This window comes from Prunus persica, chromosome G4 (genome assembly GCF_000346465.2).
Source record: "Prunus persica cultivar Lovell chromosome G4, Prunus_persica_NCBIv2, whole genome shotgun sequence".
Classification (NCBI taxonomy): Eukaryota; Viridiplantae; Streptophyta; class Magnoliopsida; order Rosales; family Rosaceae; genus Prunus; species Prunus persica.
The window spans coordinates 15164209-15182206 of NC_034012.1; the positions used below are offsets into that span (position 1 = coordinate 15164209).

General features: G+C 36.6%; 1 protein-coding gene across 1 annotated transcript; it reads right to left on the minus strand.

Moving 5' to 3' along the window:
* LOC18779753 (DUF21 domain-containing protein At1g55930, chloroplastic) lies at positions 1069-10927 on the minus strand. The gene is made up of 14 exons (XM_007213532.2): positions 9787-10927; positions 8999-9096; positions 8807-8900; positions 8061-8138; positions 7783-7886; positions 6805-6886; positions 5489-5628; positions 5331-5409; positions 5153-5216; positions 4050-4141; positions 3877-3942; positions 3360-3476; positions 2003-2191; positions 1069-1804 (listed from the first exon to the last, which is right to left on the minus strand). The coding sequence occupies exons 1-14, from the start codon at positions 10357-10359 to the stop codon at positions 1565-1567; spliced, it is 2016 nt and encodes a 671-aa protein (XP_007213594.1). The 5' UTR covers positions 10360-10927; the 3' UTR covers positions 1069-1564.

Here is a 17998-nt window from a genome sequence, read left to right on the forward strand (position 1 = left end):
CTTAGATTAATCTATGAACACACTAAACCTATGAGATCGTCCCATAAAAAAATTTCTTAATTTCCACCCATATCTATTAGTTTTTGGAAAGAAAAAAAAAAGCAAGATTAAGCAATGCTAATCTCAGCATCAACGTAGATAAACAAGAGATGCCATCAGAAATGTGACAAAGAAACAAGCCATAATCACGTGAATCAATACAAATTACATACACGTATTATATGTGATTAAAATAAATGATAAATCTCACGAATACAGATAGTGGTATAGCTTTCGACTTTGTTGGAAGAGATTTCAAGTTTAGATTTCCTTCCTAGGTCAGAAATGAAAACAAAAAACAAAAAAACAAAAGACATACAAAAAGAGATTCAAATGGACCCTCCAGTGATCGAAGTAAAATTATGTATGTATAAAGGAAAAAGAAATGATATAGAATGATATTCTTAATTCAACATGTCTTTTTTCTTCTCTTACGCTGCAGACACTTGCAATAACTCCCAATGGCTAACATCCAAGATTCCACAGTAGTTTTCATTGTTTTTTTTCTTAATGTGATGCAACTGATTTTGATTGTACTTTGACAGGGAAAAGCTTCGGAACCTTCGGCCCAAATTGTATACTCTTTTCCTAGTGTTCAGTCGACACAAGATGGATACCCAATATATAAGCCTAAATTATAAAAAAATCTATATAAAATAGATTTTAGAAACACATCCAAATCTCATTTACAACATAATAAAAAGGCTTTTAAATTCTTTTAATTTACAAAACTGTCATTGATTTCTTAAAACAAACCAAACCCTAAAACCTTTGAAAAAAATACCCAAAACACTTAATAGGGCATCAAAGTAATTTAATAATCAAAATTAAATTCAATATAACTAGCTGTCATTTTTTGGGTTTTTTTTTTGAATTTGTTTATAGAAATTAAATGGTGTATAGTTTATCTATATTATTAGTGCTAAGAATGGATATATGACTAAATATCTCTATTTTGAAACCCTACATTCCATAAAAACTACAAACTGCAAATCAAACTTCTTTTATGACTTGGCTGGCTTAAACAACTCAAACAATCATCATTTCATAGCTGCCTGAAAAAGAAAAAAAATAGGTCTTGCAAACACTGCCTTGGAAGATAATTGAATGATTTCAGAACATATTATTATACAGACAACCTCTGCCCTTTTAAAGAGCACTCCCCAGTCATATCGACAAGTTACATCCACATCTAGGTTTAGAACTTTTGACAATAGAGGGAGCTCAAGGCTAATAACAAAATTGGAAGCTCCATGCGGTGATGGTATAAATGAGCTACTCCACCTAGGCCATCTCCCTTAAAGCCGGCTCTATCTACCACATATTGATGTCAAGATCATAAGAATCCAGTTGGCAAACTTTAGTACTCAAATACCAGACATGTATCAGGATAGGCAAAAGTGAAAATTTCAGCACTCAAATGATTTTTTATTTTTTTTTTACAATATTCTTTCCTGATTTCCGTTGTTGCTCAATCTTTACCTCTTCTGTGATTCCGTGAAAAAGGGAATCGCGAGCAATGCAACTAATGTATACTGAGATTATCAACATTGTCTTCATGTTCATCAGATATTGTATTCTGTGGTTTCTTTTGAAATGAATCCTCGTCATACACTGTACCATCTGAGTCGTGATCAGTACTCCACTTCCTTTTCATGATTTTGGGAACCAAGCGGGTCACCTCTTTGGTCTCCACTGTCGCAGCATCATTCTCTATCCTTTCAAATCGAACAGAACCGACCTTTCTGGCATTTCCTGCTAGTATCTGCCCCAAAAGAACAATAGCAACACTGATATTACTCTTGTAGGAGTTAAGGATAGTTTTTTTTTTTTCCTAATGCTAAATAATCCAAGGCATACCAAATCTCCCCCAGCCCACCACCAAATACATGATTGACCAACTCAAGATCATCTAGAATTTAACACATGCAAAGAACTAAATGGAGCAAAATCTTCATCATACCTCAATTTTAAAAATTTGGTGCTTTTCTTTTTTATCCTTTTTATCCTTTTTATCCTGGTTGTCAGACTTGGACTCATCAATCTCCTCTTCAATTTCCTTTTCAAGGACTACTTTGATGCTCTCCCCCGTCCTTGGGATATATCCAAATGCCTCACATATAAACCCTGATACTGTTTCATATTGATGACCCTGTAAACAAGAAGTGAAAGGTGAGAGATCAATGTATGTGCCAAAATTGATGGACAATGTCAATTACAATTAAACACATATTACCGATACTTTTTAAAATGTCTACATTGAAAACAAAAACAGATCACAATTGGGAAAAGAAATCTTCTGTATTACTTTATGCTTTGATTATCAATAATGAACAGAAATTAACGAGCTCTTGCAAAGTATTACGATTCAGCTCTCAATTCAGCTCTCAAGTCATAATCATAATTATTAGGTAAGGATAATAATGGTTGGGGAATTCTTTTTTCTTTTTTTCTCTGAAGAATGGCTGAGGGTTAAGATGCCTGTGTTTTTTTTATACAAATGATATTGGGGGATGGGAGATTCAAACATAGGACATCTGATACAGGGGTAACCGCTCTTAGCTCTGAACCACTTGAGCTACAAGGCCCTCAAAAGATGCATGTATTTAAACGGAGGAAATATACGATACCTATAAACCTGTACTCCAAACAAGCAAATCAGCTCTCTAATATTAACAGTGGACAAGAAATGCTACTTCATATGTGGACAGCTGTTCATCAGAAGATTTTGACTACTATATGAAACACAGCCAATTTCTTGTTAATAGTTGTTTCTCATGCAAGAGTTCTATTGAATCTGTTGATCATTTGATTATTCACAGCACAGTGGCTTTGGAGAAGTGGTTCTGTTTTCTCTTGTTTAGAGTTTCTTGAGTTTTGCCAATTCTTTTGTGAATGTGCTGTCAGTGCTGCAAATTTTGTTTCCCAACAGATATAAGGTGTGCAAGGCTGAACATTTGTTGGGTACTAGGGTTGTGCCCCCACGGGGCCTAGGTGCTTTCTAGATTTCTAATATTTTTCTATTTAGTAAAATAAATAAATAATAGCTACATGGTATGGTCTAGTTATATCCCATTACAATAAAATATGACAATGAACAAGCATATTTCCAGAATATATGAGAATGCTCCATTGCTCAAAGACAACAGATAGAACCATTATAGCAAACTAATTAATTAATCAAATGGAGATACTGACTAGGATAGATTTCCCTTGGCTGGTCATAATAGAAAGGTCCAGAGAGAATAGGTACGGTGTGATCACATATAGATAAATTTCAAAACCAATATTCAGGATTTTACGTTCGCAAGGATAAATACCTCGGGCATCTTCACATTTAGATCTTCAGAGAGCTGGTCAATAGATGTGTTTGCATCCACATCAAATATACCCTCTGCACGCATTACAATGTAGCCAGTTTTTTTCTGAATCTCCTCCTGGTCCAGCATCAATAATTTCAGTAAGGAATTAAAAATATGATGATATCAACCAGCCATCACAACTGATTTTTCTTTTTCCAAAATATTAGCATTACCAATTATATTGAGAACAATAGTTTTGTGTGTTTATGGTTCTAAAAGAGTTGCACTCATTTAAGGGGTTAGAAGATCTCCCAGTAAGTGAGGGCTCATTTCTTAAGCATTATATTTGCCAGGACAAAGAAAATCGTTTTTCACTTGTCTGACCGAAAAAACCTTCTTTGATTTTGTAGCTTTCTAATGCAATAATTTTTTGTTATGCATACCAGCATATGGGTTGTGCCCCCTTAGTGCTTTAATTATTGAATTACTCATTAAAAAAAGGTAGATGAACGAGTATAAACACAGTGAGAATTACTTTTGAATCATTTTCGTCAAATATTTCGCCAACAATTTCCTCAACGACATCTTCCAGGGTTACTATCTGTTTCATCACAAAACAAGTTAGAGACAAGCTGTGCAACATGGTGAATTTTTAACAAAAACATCAGAAGTTCAATAGTTCAATTCAACGATGAATGAAGAACATACCCCTACAGTTCCACCATATTCGTTAAGAACAACGGCCATGTGAACCTTTCGGATGCGAAACTCCCTAAGAAGATTCCAGACGGACATTGAATCTGCAAAATGGATTATACTACTTTATGCATTGGAAAATTGAGGACCATAATCAGTCCAAAACAAAATTAAGAACCGGATGGTGTACACTGTTGTTCCAAATGAAGACAGACAAATGCCTGCTGCAGTCAAAGCACACCTAGATTCAATGATACGAATCCTAAGATATTCAGCTCTATGCAAACATCAACTGATGACCAAACTGCTAAATCTGTCAACAAGAACATGAGACCGGACTCATGTAGCATGAACCATAACATGAACAAATGCTAGAACTGTAAGTGAGAGCATGAGGCCAAACTCATTTAACATGGAATCATGTTGATTAAAAAATGATTTCATATCTACAGGGGAAAGAAATTATAAGTAGTGTAACCACTACTTATCAGAACAGGAGCTTCAAACGACCAACCAAGAAACAGAAACTTCAAAAAGTACAGACAACTTCAACCATGAACAGCCTATAACTGCTTAAAGGGCTGTCCAGCGCCAACTTGATACTATGTTAAATAACACAATCAGAAGTGTAAAGTAATGGTGGCAAAACTTTACAAATCACTTGGCCTAGTATCATGCAGCAACATCAGCTCCAGTGTCCTGAACTCATACATTTCATTCAATGACTCCTACTGATTATGAGCATGACCTAAATAAAATTTGTTACAGCGAACAGAGCACTTGGAACTCAATGTACCAGAACAACAGATTAGACAGTTGGGTGGAACCCAAAGGATTTAAACCTTAACGCATCCCCAAGGCTTTCCTGGAATGGGGCCAATACCAAAACCCAGCAAAGGTTATAGACATTGCCAAATCAGTTAAGCAACCACCACCGAGGGACATCAGTTCCATTGAACCATTTTATTTCCAGAAATGGTTTTGTTTATAAAGTATACAAGTCAGAATTATAACTGCAATAAATGCACAAGAAAATTAAGAGAGAGCAATATACAATGACTATCCAATCTAGAATACATGTGTTTATCAGAACTTAGCATAATACAAAGAATTACCAGGCACAAAGTAAGCAGGTTTCTGAGCCATATCCCCAACAGTAGTACTTTCTAGTAGCTCACCCTTCAAAATCAAACATATTCACAGTTCTGCGCACTATGAGATTTTTTTTATTCAATTAATAAACAAAGAATATGCATCTCATAGAGAGATAAATAGGAGTACAAACTGTCCGACCTTCTGAACATAATCCAATAGATCCATTGCATATGCAATTCCTACTATATTGTCAACACGCTGCTCAAAAACAGGCACCCTATAAGAAGAATGTTCAAAATATTATCAGCTGAAGGCACTACAGAACTATTCACCATACCACTAAAATTTTGGATTACCTTGAATATTGATGAGTTACCCACAAGTCGTGAAAATCAACTAGTGTTGCACTAGCATCGATGGCAACTACATCTACAAGAGGAGTCATCACCTCTCTAACATGCGTATCTTTTATCTCCAGCACATTTTCAATCATATCCTGCAAAAGGATTTATTTTTCCAATAAAAAGTGTATCTTAAATAAGGAACTTCGAGCACAAAACTTTACAATTAATAAACTTAAAAGGGGGGATGGGGGTAGTAATGGGATGATGAAAGGAGCACAAGTGTTATTATAGAGAATAAAGATGTTGGAATTTCATGTTCATGACAAGCATCATATTCTACAAAACAGGAGAAATAAAATGCCTATGGACTGGCTAGATGACGCACATACACACATGCACATATATAAATGGGAATGTCTTCTTTTGCCAGATATCTGGAATGTTTTTTTTGCTATGCTGTAAATCAGTACCACCCCTTCAGGCATAACACGACCTGATAATTTGTTCATATTAACAGTCTGGCAACACAACAAGGAGGCAATGACTTTTTGCCAAATACTGTCAAGTTATGTTGTCATACAGTCAAACAGGAACACATATTAAAGCATGATTCCACCTGATCAATGGTTCAGATTAATAGCTTAGTACCATAACATGCCAGACAGTTTGGCATCCACACCGTTGCTCAGATATATTCTTGTTTAAAAGTATGATCCAGATTGATAATTTAACATTAGATATGGCAAAAGAGCATTACTGTATATACACATATATAAACAGAGATATTTTGAAACTGAAGTTCATGGAGAAATTCCATGTGGAAGTTAATCCAGAAGCAAACATTTTTCTCTTCATGCACAAAAATTTCTCTAGGATAGATTGTAGTGTTACTAAAAATTCCCCACGTCCCAAACAAAGCTGTGGGTGTCAATAACAGCCCAGCTACTCTTTCAAGTGCCTTGATAAATCCAATAGTTTGAAATTATTACTTTTACATCCCCACCCCACTGTCTCTCTTCTCTCCATTTACAACAGGACCTCGACTAGTCAAATAGTATCTCACAAAATGTATTTCTTAGGAAGATTTTCACTCATCAAAGACAGGATAACAGCAAAATGCCTGCCATATTAAATCTTCACATATAACATAAAGATTTGGTGGAAACATATTGAAAAAACAATAGAATACTTGATGGCAGAAGCATTGAATTGAGAGCTGATAACATGGATTTTCTTCATTATACTCAGAAAACGAATATTTCTTTTGCAACTTGGAAGTAATGCAGCAGAATAAAATATTTATGGGAAACCAAAAACTATTCAAGTACCTGTTCTTCCTCCTCTATTGCCCCACTTAACTCTGCCCCCCGCAGCATCAATTTTAACTCCTCCTCAGTAACATACGGTTCACTGATCATAGAAAAGGTGTAAAACAACGGCATAATTTTCAAGAAGAACATTTTCATAGTAAACAAAAAACATCCGTAAACAATATTAACAGGTACAAGTTCAATATTCCATACATCTAATTCTCTCTTATCCATAAAATGAAAGCAACACCTTTATGTATTTATCAGGTTAAAAGAAAGATAGCCTTCACAATACTCTAGCATGGTAGATGTTCCACTTACTATCAAGAAACACATGAGATAACAGTCCAAAGATTATGTTAAACTTAATGCATCCAACCCACAACCAATTGGCTAGGTGAAGAGACCGAAGGCCATACATATTATTATGCATGGCTTAGAATTTCTGATATGGGATTCTATATTCTCAACACGCCCCTCACGTGTGGCAAGACTGATCCAAACACGTGGATCAATTATATAGATGATATGGAGTGTGTGCGGTTGTTGGACCAGACACGTGGAGCATTGGCTTTGACACCATGTTAAATTTAGAGCATCCAACCTAGAACCATTTTGGTAATGATGAGAAGCCCAAGATATTATACACTGTGACGCAGGAATTAGACCTGGTCGGTTAGAAGCCCAGTTGGTTCGGTTTCAGTTTGGAATTTGGGCAAACCAACTAGCCCGGTTTGATGCACGTTTTGGGCCCAAACCGACCCCAGCCCTAACCCATACTCTATCTCTATCGTCCTTCTTAACCTTTTGAAAAACAATGTTATTTAAATTATAATGTGAACTATTAAGTCCATAACCACAAAGAGATAATAACCATAATTGTCAAGCAGCACCAGCCAAGCACCAACTGGATTATTGACAAGCAGCAAAAGAAATAAATATGACATAAATTGGAAGTTAGGGAGAATTCAAATTTGGGTTATCAAAAGAGCAAACCTTCTTCCTTTCAACCCGAGTATTTTTAGCATCCCCATTGATAGATATGTAACAACTCTTCCCACAGGATATAATACCAATGAAAGCCACGCCACTGGCCTAACCTAGAGGCATCACACCCAACATTGACCCAATTAATCAAGACAAGCAGGAATAATATCAGTTAAGAAAAAATGAGTTAACACAAATAAAAGTCTAAAGAAAAAGACAAAGCTGTCTAATTAGTGGTCATGTGGGTTTTAGTAGAAGTTAGAGAAACTCTACAGTTTATAACTTACCACAAACCTAGCAACCTCTGTGGGATTGTGAACAGCGACACTTTTGGGAGTTATTTCAGTGAGGAGCAAAATAGCAACCTTGCATCACCAAGATAAATAAACAGTATTAAATATCAGTCCCACCAGTACATTATTTTCTTATATACGTATATGCAGCCTCTGGCCTTTGATAAGAAATGAGGAGAGGAAAGACAACACTGATTTTGCTCTTAACATCTAAAATAACAATTTTTCAACAAAAGCCAGACTCAACACAGTAGAAATAGCATTCTCTTCTTCAATTTCACTTAATAAAACAAATTAGACTCTTTCAGAACTATGAGTTTAGTGAATCAATCTTTCTCTATCTAGACACAGAGATAGAGAAAGAGAGATAGTGCAGGTACACACTCAGAAAGAAACAAAAACTGTACTTTATACGAAATGAAAAGACCCATTTTTTTTAATATAGGAGTTTCTTCAGCCCCCGCCCCCTCTGTTTCCAACAGACAAAAGGGCAATTGTAGAAATATTTTTTTTCTGAGAATACTGAGTGAAGACTATGGAATACTAGTTATTGGGATAATTCATAATTAGAATTTTGCTGATACAAAAAGGGTATGGTGAAAAGAACAAAAATAAACATAAATTAAGCACTAAACAGCATGTTTTAAAGTTTGAGTGTCCAAAATACTTATCCCTATATCAAACTCTGTACCTCCATATCTATGCTTATTAATTGGTCAAGCAAGGAAAATGAAACATACAGTCATTACTCCAGTTGCTGCGCTAACACCAGCTTCACCAAATATTGCTGTTGCAGCATCTGTAACTAAAGCAGTTGCTCCAATATTGACAACACTGAGTACATAAGGAAATTCTACAATAAGAAAGAAATGTTCAACTTCACGATGGAAGAGTAGAAAAATTAATACCAACAAAAATGAGAAGGAAAGTACGTTGTTCCAATAAGTATGGTTGTTAAGAACCGAGTAACATCGTTGCGAAGCAATTTGAAGACACCATCTTCAGACTCTTTCTCAGCCAACTCACGCACCTGACACAGATTAATATCAATTAACTGATGTTATTTCAAGATCCTAATGGGTCAGATCATTCATTTTCTTTCAGTAAGCTAATAGGTTGATCATTTACTGAAAATTGGATATGCACATTTCAAAGTTACAATTTTATGTACACATAAGCACTGAAAAAGAAGAAAGCCATAATATATTAAGGTCCTTAATTCCATATTATTTGGAGGTCATTTAAAAAGCTAACCACAAATACTTTTAACCCTCGTGTATGAAATCAAGTCTGTTGAATTAGCAAGTTTAAGAAAGGATGCTTTGCATTCCAAGGTCAAAAATGTAATTTCCACTACAATCTATAGAGAATAAGAGTCTAACTCTACTTCAGGGTACAAGGACATAAAACCAGACATGGAAACCAGCCCACAAATGTTAATGAATGATAAATAGTTGGCATTGACGAATATACAGTGTTCCTCCATTGTTAAGTCAAATTATCCATAACTTAAAAGGATAAGTAACATAAAACTTACACTTACAGTTTATCATTTCGAACATCATCTGAAATGGCTTAGTTGTAAGTTACTTCATTAAAAAAGAGTCATAAAGAGTGCAATGTCCAGAGGTGGACAAGAAATTCGTCATCCAAACAAATCAAAAGCAATCTTTCACAATGCCTATGATATAACCATTCACAGAACATAACAAATTCATACCTTCCAGGGCCACAGTGTGGTAATTGAAGTCTCCGCCATTGAGAAAAACGCCGAGAGTCCCAAAAGCAAAGCCAAAATCAAACCCTGCTCTTTGAAGAGCTGAAGAACCTGCAATGTCTTCGGCCAGGCATTCCTGAGCAACAATATGCTCTGCCCAATAACCCCATAGCCTGCATTCACCACACCCTCCACCGCAAAAGCTCTTCTGCACCCATAAATTAAAACCCCACAAACCATGGCTGCCAAAACAATTCCGCACTTTACCAATTCCTTAACAAAATCAAACTTTGAACCCGAAACAGCATCTGCACTGCCCGAACTCTCATTATCATCAGCTAGAGCTTGCAAACGAGCTCTATTAACAAACAAGTCAACTCCTTCACATCTTGGACCTAAGATGCCCCTAAAACCACTATTACCAATGCAGTTCGCCCCCAATTGAAATGGGTATCGATTATTTTGCAGCAAAACCTTCATGGGAAATTTTGTTTGCCTATTGCAACACATGAAACTCCATGATTTCGAGCAAGAATTGTACCTAGGCAGAGTCAGAATGGAAGACTCAAGCGCCATTTCGATAAATTACAAGCAAATAACAGAATGTGAACAAGACCCAGAACGAAAATTTCAACGCCAAAGAACTAAATGGGAATCTCAGGGCAAAGAATCGAACGAAATTATTATTAAAGCTTTGAAATTGGGGAAATTTTTTGGCTAATATGTATGTGGAAAAGCAAAGGGGCGCTCATACAAGGGGGGATGTACAATGGTTTTTTATTTTCTTGTATAAATTTGGGATTTGGAATATTGGGTTGGGCAAAATGGGAAGTTGAAGCGGGGATAAGGAAGGGGGGAAGCTAGGGTTTTAGCAGGATTTAAAGACGGCTAGAGAGAATGGGAAACAAGAGGGTCATGGTTGAAGGAAAAGCGCGGGGAGATAGAGAAGTGGGTGCGGGATATTATTTGGATTGTTCATTAACATGTTTGGTTGTTGGAGAAGGCGAACTGGACAACTGAACAAATTGAAATTGAGCTTGGTCTGGTTTGGCAGCGGCAAGTTGGATTGACATTACAAGGACAGGCATTGTCCCTTTGCATCTTATTTAATTTGGGATAAAAGGGCTAAGCAATTTGGACTGGCATTTTAGACCCAAAAACCCCAAACATCGACCGAGTTCTTAGAGAGATTCCACCGAGCAGCCCAAGTCCGAGGCTGGGGGCGGGCTGGGCGAAAAACCATGTTTCAGCGGGCCAGTCTTGCTCGGACTGGGAGTGGGACTCACGAAAATGGGCTGGCCGAAAGGCCAGTTTTGTCTGAGCTCGAGCCCGAGAGGGGATGACGTCAGGCGCGACGTCATCGCGCAGTGTAAAAAAAATTTGAACTCGCGTGCGTTGACTTCAGGCCTGCGCAATCTCCAACGGCTAGAAAACACGTGTCAAGGCCTGGGCTCTCCGATCTGCTTCTCCTTCTTCAATCCAACGGCTGGCATTTTTTTGGCAATAAAATTATGAAAAAAATTCGAAATTTTTTTTTAAAAATACAAAAAAATTCTGAATTTTTTTTTTCTATAAATACCCTTCACTTTCAACACCAATCCTCATACATTTTCTTCTACTTATACTATTATTCATTCTTTACTCAACATTTTATTCTTTTTCAAATTTTTATTTTTATTTCTTATCTTTATGGCTTCTTCTATTGAAAGCGGAGGGGCGTGGAGCAGCATGGAAGATGTTTGCTTGTCCGAGTCTTGGGTCCAAATTAGTCATTGTCCCGTGTCAGGCAATGAGATGAAATTTTGTCATATGTGGGAAAAAAATTATTGCCGAATTTTGTAAAAAAATTCCAAGGTCGACTCGTACTGAAATGGCATTGTCTAGTAGGTGGAAAATTCTCAATAAAGAGTTGGTAAAATGGAGAGATGCCTTGACAAAAGCAATGGACAACTATAGAAGCGGGGAAAATCTTAGTAGCGAGGTAAATATTTTGTAATTTTAGTTGTATTCAGTTTAATGTCCTAATATATATATTTTGTTAATATTTCTTGCATTTTCAATATTTTGTTAATATTTCTTGTATTTCCAATTGCTTCTTAATATTTCTTGCACTTCCAATATATTTGTAAGGTTAATTGCATTTTCATTTTTTTTTTGTTACTTGCATATCCAATATATTTTAAATATTTCTTGCATTTTCATTAATTTTTTTTTTTTGTTAATAGATGATTCAAGCATTGATGTGGTTTGGTGCAATTGGCAAGGCAAAAAAACTTTCAACCATCATGAATGTTGGGAGGTGGTGAAAAATTGCAAACGCTTTAGAATTATTCCCACGGGTCCTGCCATTATGTTAAACGAGACGCCACTCCATGATTCAACGCCATCGGATTCACCCCTCGATTCCCCTATGAGTCAAGACTCACCCATTGCTGCGAAGGCGAAGAAAGGGTGTAATTCTAGCAGTAATACATTAAAAAAATTGGAGAAAATTGCAAGGCAGAGCGCCATAAGAATTGAAATGGAGTGGAAACACCAAGAGAACGAGATGGTAATTCGAGCAGAATTTGTACAAGAAAGGGAGTTTTTGAGCAAAGAACTCATTGACAAGAAGGATCGGGAAACCATGGCCATGGATACAAGCCATATGTCCCCTAAAACAAAATAATTTTGGAAGCTAGAACGAAGGGATGTTATGCGAAGAAAACCTTTCCATGACGATGGGCCTAGCAACACGGATTGTTTAAATGATCAAAACCATTAAATTAGTTGGCATACCTTTTATTTATTTGTATTTTTCATGTTTTGTATTTTTATTTATTGTAATTCATGTATTTTATTTTAGTAGTAGTAATTCTTTATTTTAGTAGGTGTATTGGCTTTCTTTATTTAATAAACAAAGCATTCAATAAAATACTTTTTTATTCAACATATTCCATACATCAAAGAAAACATAATTAAAAGGAAAAACCACAACCAAAGCATAATAAAAAATAAAAAAAAACTACAACCAAAGCACAATAATAAAAACAAACCACAACCAAACCATAAAAATAAAAAAAAACAACACAACCAAAGCATCTATGCTCCATCATTCACCGTTATTGACTTTCACGCCCATAGATGCTCCATTAAGTCAAGTTGACGTCTTTCATGAATATACGAAGATTGCATCTCTGTATATCGATCTACCATACGGGTCATGAAACGACCATCCCTAACCAATGAATCCAGCTCAAATGGTTCTCCACTTGGCCCCATGGGCCTTTCATAAATTCGTGTCAAGGCCGTGTTCATGGGATCCGATTCGTAGACCTCTACAGCATCGTAATCATACTCATCCTCCACAATCATATTATGGAGGATGATGCAAGTCATCATAATGCTTCTGAGGACCTTCGCATCAAACATACGGGACGCACCTCGAATAATCAACCACTGAGCTTGAAGGATGCCAAAACACCTTTTGACATATTTCATGTATCCTTATTGATAGGAAGCAAATAATTTTTGCTTCTGGGATCGGGGATTCGGTATGGATTTGACAAATGTGGTCCACCTCGGGTAGATGCCGTCAGCTAGATAATACCCCGTCTGGTAGACTGCATTGTTGACTTGATAGGTGATATTAGGGCCTTGGCCTCTCAAAACATCGTTGAAGACCGGGGATTGACCCAGCACGTTGAGGTCATTTTGGGATCCGGCAACTCCTAAGAAGGCATGCCAAACCCATGTATCAAATCCAGCAACTGCTTCACGGATGATACTTTTTTGGCATTTTATATTTCCGTAATCTCCTTGCCAGACAGTTGGGCAATTCTTCCGTTGCCAGTGCATGCAGTCGATGCTACCGATAATTCCTGGAAATCCTCGAGCTTCGGCTTTTTGTAAAAGCCATTAGAGGTCCTTGGAAGTAGGTCTGCATAGGTAGTCCTGAGTGTAAAAAGTTTCAACTGCATGACAAAATCTTACCAAAGCCTCCAACGTAGTGGACTTCCCCATCCGAGCAATCTCATCCACCTGATCAGCAGATGAACTATACGCCAACATTCGTATAACAGCTGTAAGGTTTTGCTCTGAAAGAAGGCCCAAAACCCCAGCTGCATCACACTTTTGAACAAAGTATGCATCATAATTGCAAATATCATGCATGACTTTGTTGAACAAATGGGGTTGCATTCTATATCGCCTTCGAAAATCAACATCAGAGTACAAAGAAGTTAGAATAAAATAATCTTCCAAAAGATTCTTACTCCGAAAATGCCTATATATGTCCACATTCAGGCCACAGGTGACTTGTGAACCATGGCGACAACCTTGGTTCGCTTCATCAAGCAAAGCCTGCTATGACAACTTGTTCATCTTCTTCTCTTTGCAACCTTTGCCTTTCAGCTCGTCTACGACTTCTCTCATTTGTTTCTCGCTCTTGCCTCTCCAAGCATCTCCTCAAATCTTCCATTGAGAATGGAGTATGAATTCTAAACTCTGAGAAATGAAAATATAGAAAGATGTGGTGTGAGAGATATGAGCTAAGCCTCTGGTTTTATAGAAAATTTTGGCCAGATATAGATGCCACGTGGCTATTTTGACCTAATAAATGATATTTTTGTGTAGGTAAATATGTGGAATGCGCTAAGTCTAATATGATTGGAGTTTTTGGGTGCTTATCACATGTAAGACAATAAGGAAGTGGGGTGAAAACAAGGAAAAATAGAAAAGAAAAGGAAAGAAAACAAAAGGGAAAAAAAGGAAATTCTAAGTGCATAACCCATATCAGAACTCACCATCACCGTTAGAACTGAGTCAGCTTCATCAATAATCAACACCATCTACAAAAGGACGAAGGAAATTAACAAAGAGAGCTGATGACTTTTGCAGAATGAAGACGGAGCTGATGGGTTTCGCAGAAGGAAGAGAGAGTCGATTGGTTTTGCATAAGGAAGAGAAGAGAGAGCAAAATGATCAATCTCGCTGATTGGTTTCGCAACTTGGCAAACGACCAAGTAAACGGTAGCAATGGAAGAATATTGAGTGATACTTATGCAAACGACAATTTGTTTAAAGGAAAATCCTTAGACGAAAATAGGATTCCTTCAAAGAATGAATGGTTTTATTTATACAACAAACAGAGAATCAATGCAGTCGTTGATGAAATAGTACAACTAGGCTCTTTCAAGGAACATGCCCACTTTTTAACAATCGATAAAGTCCTCGACAAGAGGAACTACTCAAGGACTAGGGGGATTTTGTTAATACCAAATATCAATAAGGCCTACCAAAAAAAGCCTAAGAAATCAAAGCCCAAACTACTTGAGGAAGTTGTTAGGCACAACAACTAAATAAAACACACTAGCCTTGTCCTATGCTTGAGGACGCCCAAGAAGCAGTAATGAACTATCCACACCCAAAAAAAGCCTACGAGACCAAAGCCAATCTTGCTCGAACCCACCCAAGTGCCTCTTCTTAGAGGCCTGCACGTGGGATGGAAGTGCCATGAAGAGGCCCCTCAAAACATTCTAACTAACCCATGTTGTTTCCAAAAATAGAGCATATACATTAGACGGCTACCACTGATCACTTACTCAAATGATCCCATGTCATCTGCAACTCTCTAGTCCCACATTAGAAAAGGAAAACAAAAAGGTTCAACCTTCCATGTATAAAAGGAAGTATTTTACACCTAAAAAATATAATATGAGTCTTCTTCACATTTGTGTACAATACTTTTGATAACTTCATTTGAACAAAAAATATTGACTTAGGCATCGAAAGTTGTTTGGGAAACCACCACCACCTCTTGAATAATCCCCTTCTGTTTCTTTTTCAGGAATAGGAGCCAACAACCACCTTACTTGGCCACTCCAAGCAAGGAAAAAATATACATAAATGCAGCCTTCAAACCTAAGTTTATCCTTGAGGAAGGGTTGACATGGTTTGAGCACTCTGATTGGTTGAGCATCTGTTATGCATCAACAAAATCATGTCCTCTATCTTTTCCCCAGGGATAGTGAATGAGAGATTCATTTTCCATGTTTGGTAATGCTGGGAAAGTAACAAGGACATATCATATTTCCTTTCCCATGTTTGGTTTGTGTAAGAATGGAAAAAATAATTTGTTTAGCTTCCCAATTATACCCAAAATAGAAATATGAAATAAATAAAATAAAAAAAGGTCGTCGAGTTTAGCTGAGTGGAAAAGGGCATTGACTTGACAATTGATCTCAAAATCGAACTCCCATAGCATCTTGATAGTGTGTGTGTGAAATCCCCTCGCCCTTGTAGTTTAGACAATTACTTGTATTAAAAACAAAACAAAAAATACCAACAACTCTCTTTGTTGTTAGATAAAATTGCAATTATAACTTGTTAACATACAAATTGGTAATGAAAAAACTGCATTTAAGGATTTGGAAAGAGTCCTAGATAGGAGTGTGCACTAGATTTTATTTTTGAAAATACTTGGCTCCTTAAAATTGAGGAGGAGCTCTTCCTCAAAACAAATTGAGTTTTGACACTTGTCAAATTCATTTAATTTTTTTTCAGCACTATTGGGCTAGGTAAAATTGAGGAGAAGCTCCTCCTTAAAATCAATGGGATTTTGACACTTGCCAAATCTCAACAACATTGAAAAAGTTTCAACAAAAAAGAAAAAGAAAAATTAAAAATTTGACACATGTCAAAACTAGATTAATTGCAAGAAGAAGCTCTTACTCAATTATAAGGAGCCAAACTTTTTCCCTTTTTTTTTTCTCTTTTGAATTCCTTGGTAAAAAATGTGCACTAGATTAGACATCTCGTACTTCGCAAGTTTCAAGTCAATTACATATTTGCATGCCACCTTTTCATTGTCAAGCCAAGCGCATTAATTTGACATGCGCGAGTGTGGATTCTCGGCTCTCTCCCCTTGCATACGTGCGTTGAACATTCTCCTCCCTATGTTCTGTTAACGTAAGTTTTTCTCTCAGATCGTGCTCTTTGATCCTTCATCGTCCATTCCTTTTAAAGCTTTTCTCTTTCTTTGTTGAATGTTTCTGTGTATGTTGTATTGGGTCTTAATCTGTTCAAACTTGAAAGGGCTTTTAAACTTGAGAAATTGCACAAAAATTGCCTTGGATCACAATTTAATGTCATTCGATGACAATCTCTTTGTTACGGCATTTTGTCACACACAACGTCTATTAAAACTTATGATCGTCATTGGTTAAGGCATTTATTTGTTTGTTCGTGATGTGTGAGATTATGTCAGAAATCATCACTATTATAATTCATTGCTTTTAGCCATTTTGGAGGATGAGCATGGCCTTCACAAGAATCTAGACGAGGAGTTCGCTCAAAAGGTTTTTGCATGCCAAGCTAAAGAAATATAATTTTAAAAAGAAAAAAAAAAAACTACGAAGATAACAGTAAGCAATGTATTTTTTTCCCCCATAAACATAAACATAAAGATGAAACAATGCGCATTAAAACTAGATTAGTGAAAACATTTAAGAAAGACACATTGGAATCACTGGTAATCATTAAGCAAAACAACATCAATCATTTCTACTCCTAACTTTGTGCATGTGAAGACTCTGCTTTGGTTTTTTCCACCATTTTACTTCGTAGTTCTCTTCCAATAACTTTCACAGCACCATCAAGTAGTGGTTAATCCCATACCCCATTCACATCCTCCAAATCATCTTCTTGCTGAAAGGATGCTGATGGCAGTGGATATACCACATCATTGATGCAAGTTCTGGAAAGTGGAAGTCCACACAATCCCAAATTTCCATTGTATGAATCGTTCTCAAATGTATCAAATTGCTTGCCATTGCCACAAGTCGGTTTTCTGAAAGGTTTAATTTTGCAAGCATTGCCAAATCTGCCAATTCTCTAGGAATCTCACCAACAAGCCTGTTTGTGGAGATGTCTAGCCATTCAAGATTAGTCAAATTACCAAAAGAGCGTGGAATGTAACTTGTAAGCTGATTGTGAGAAAAGTTAAGCCCTTTCAATGATTTGAGCTTACCAATCACCGTTGGAATGTCTCTTACGAAAATATTGTTTGAGAAATCAATGGTTGTGAACATGACTAGGATTTTTTCCAACTGAAAGTAGGAACCTTTTATCAGTACCATCACAGTGTCCTGATAATAGCCATGATCCATGTATTTCAATCCATTATCTCGTACATGTATCATACCCATCAAGTTCTCAAAATATTTCCTTGGCAAAA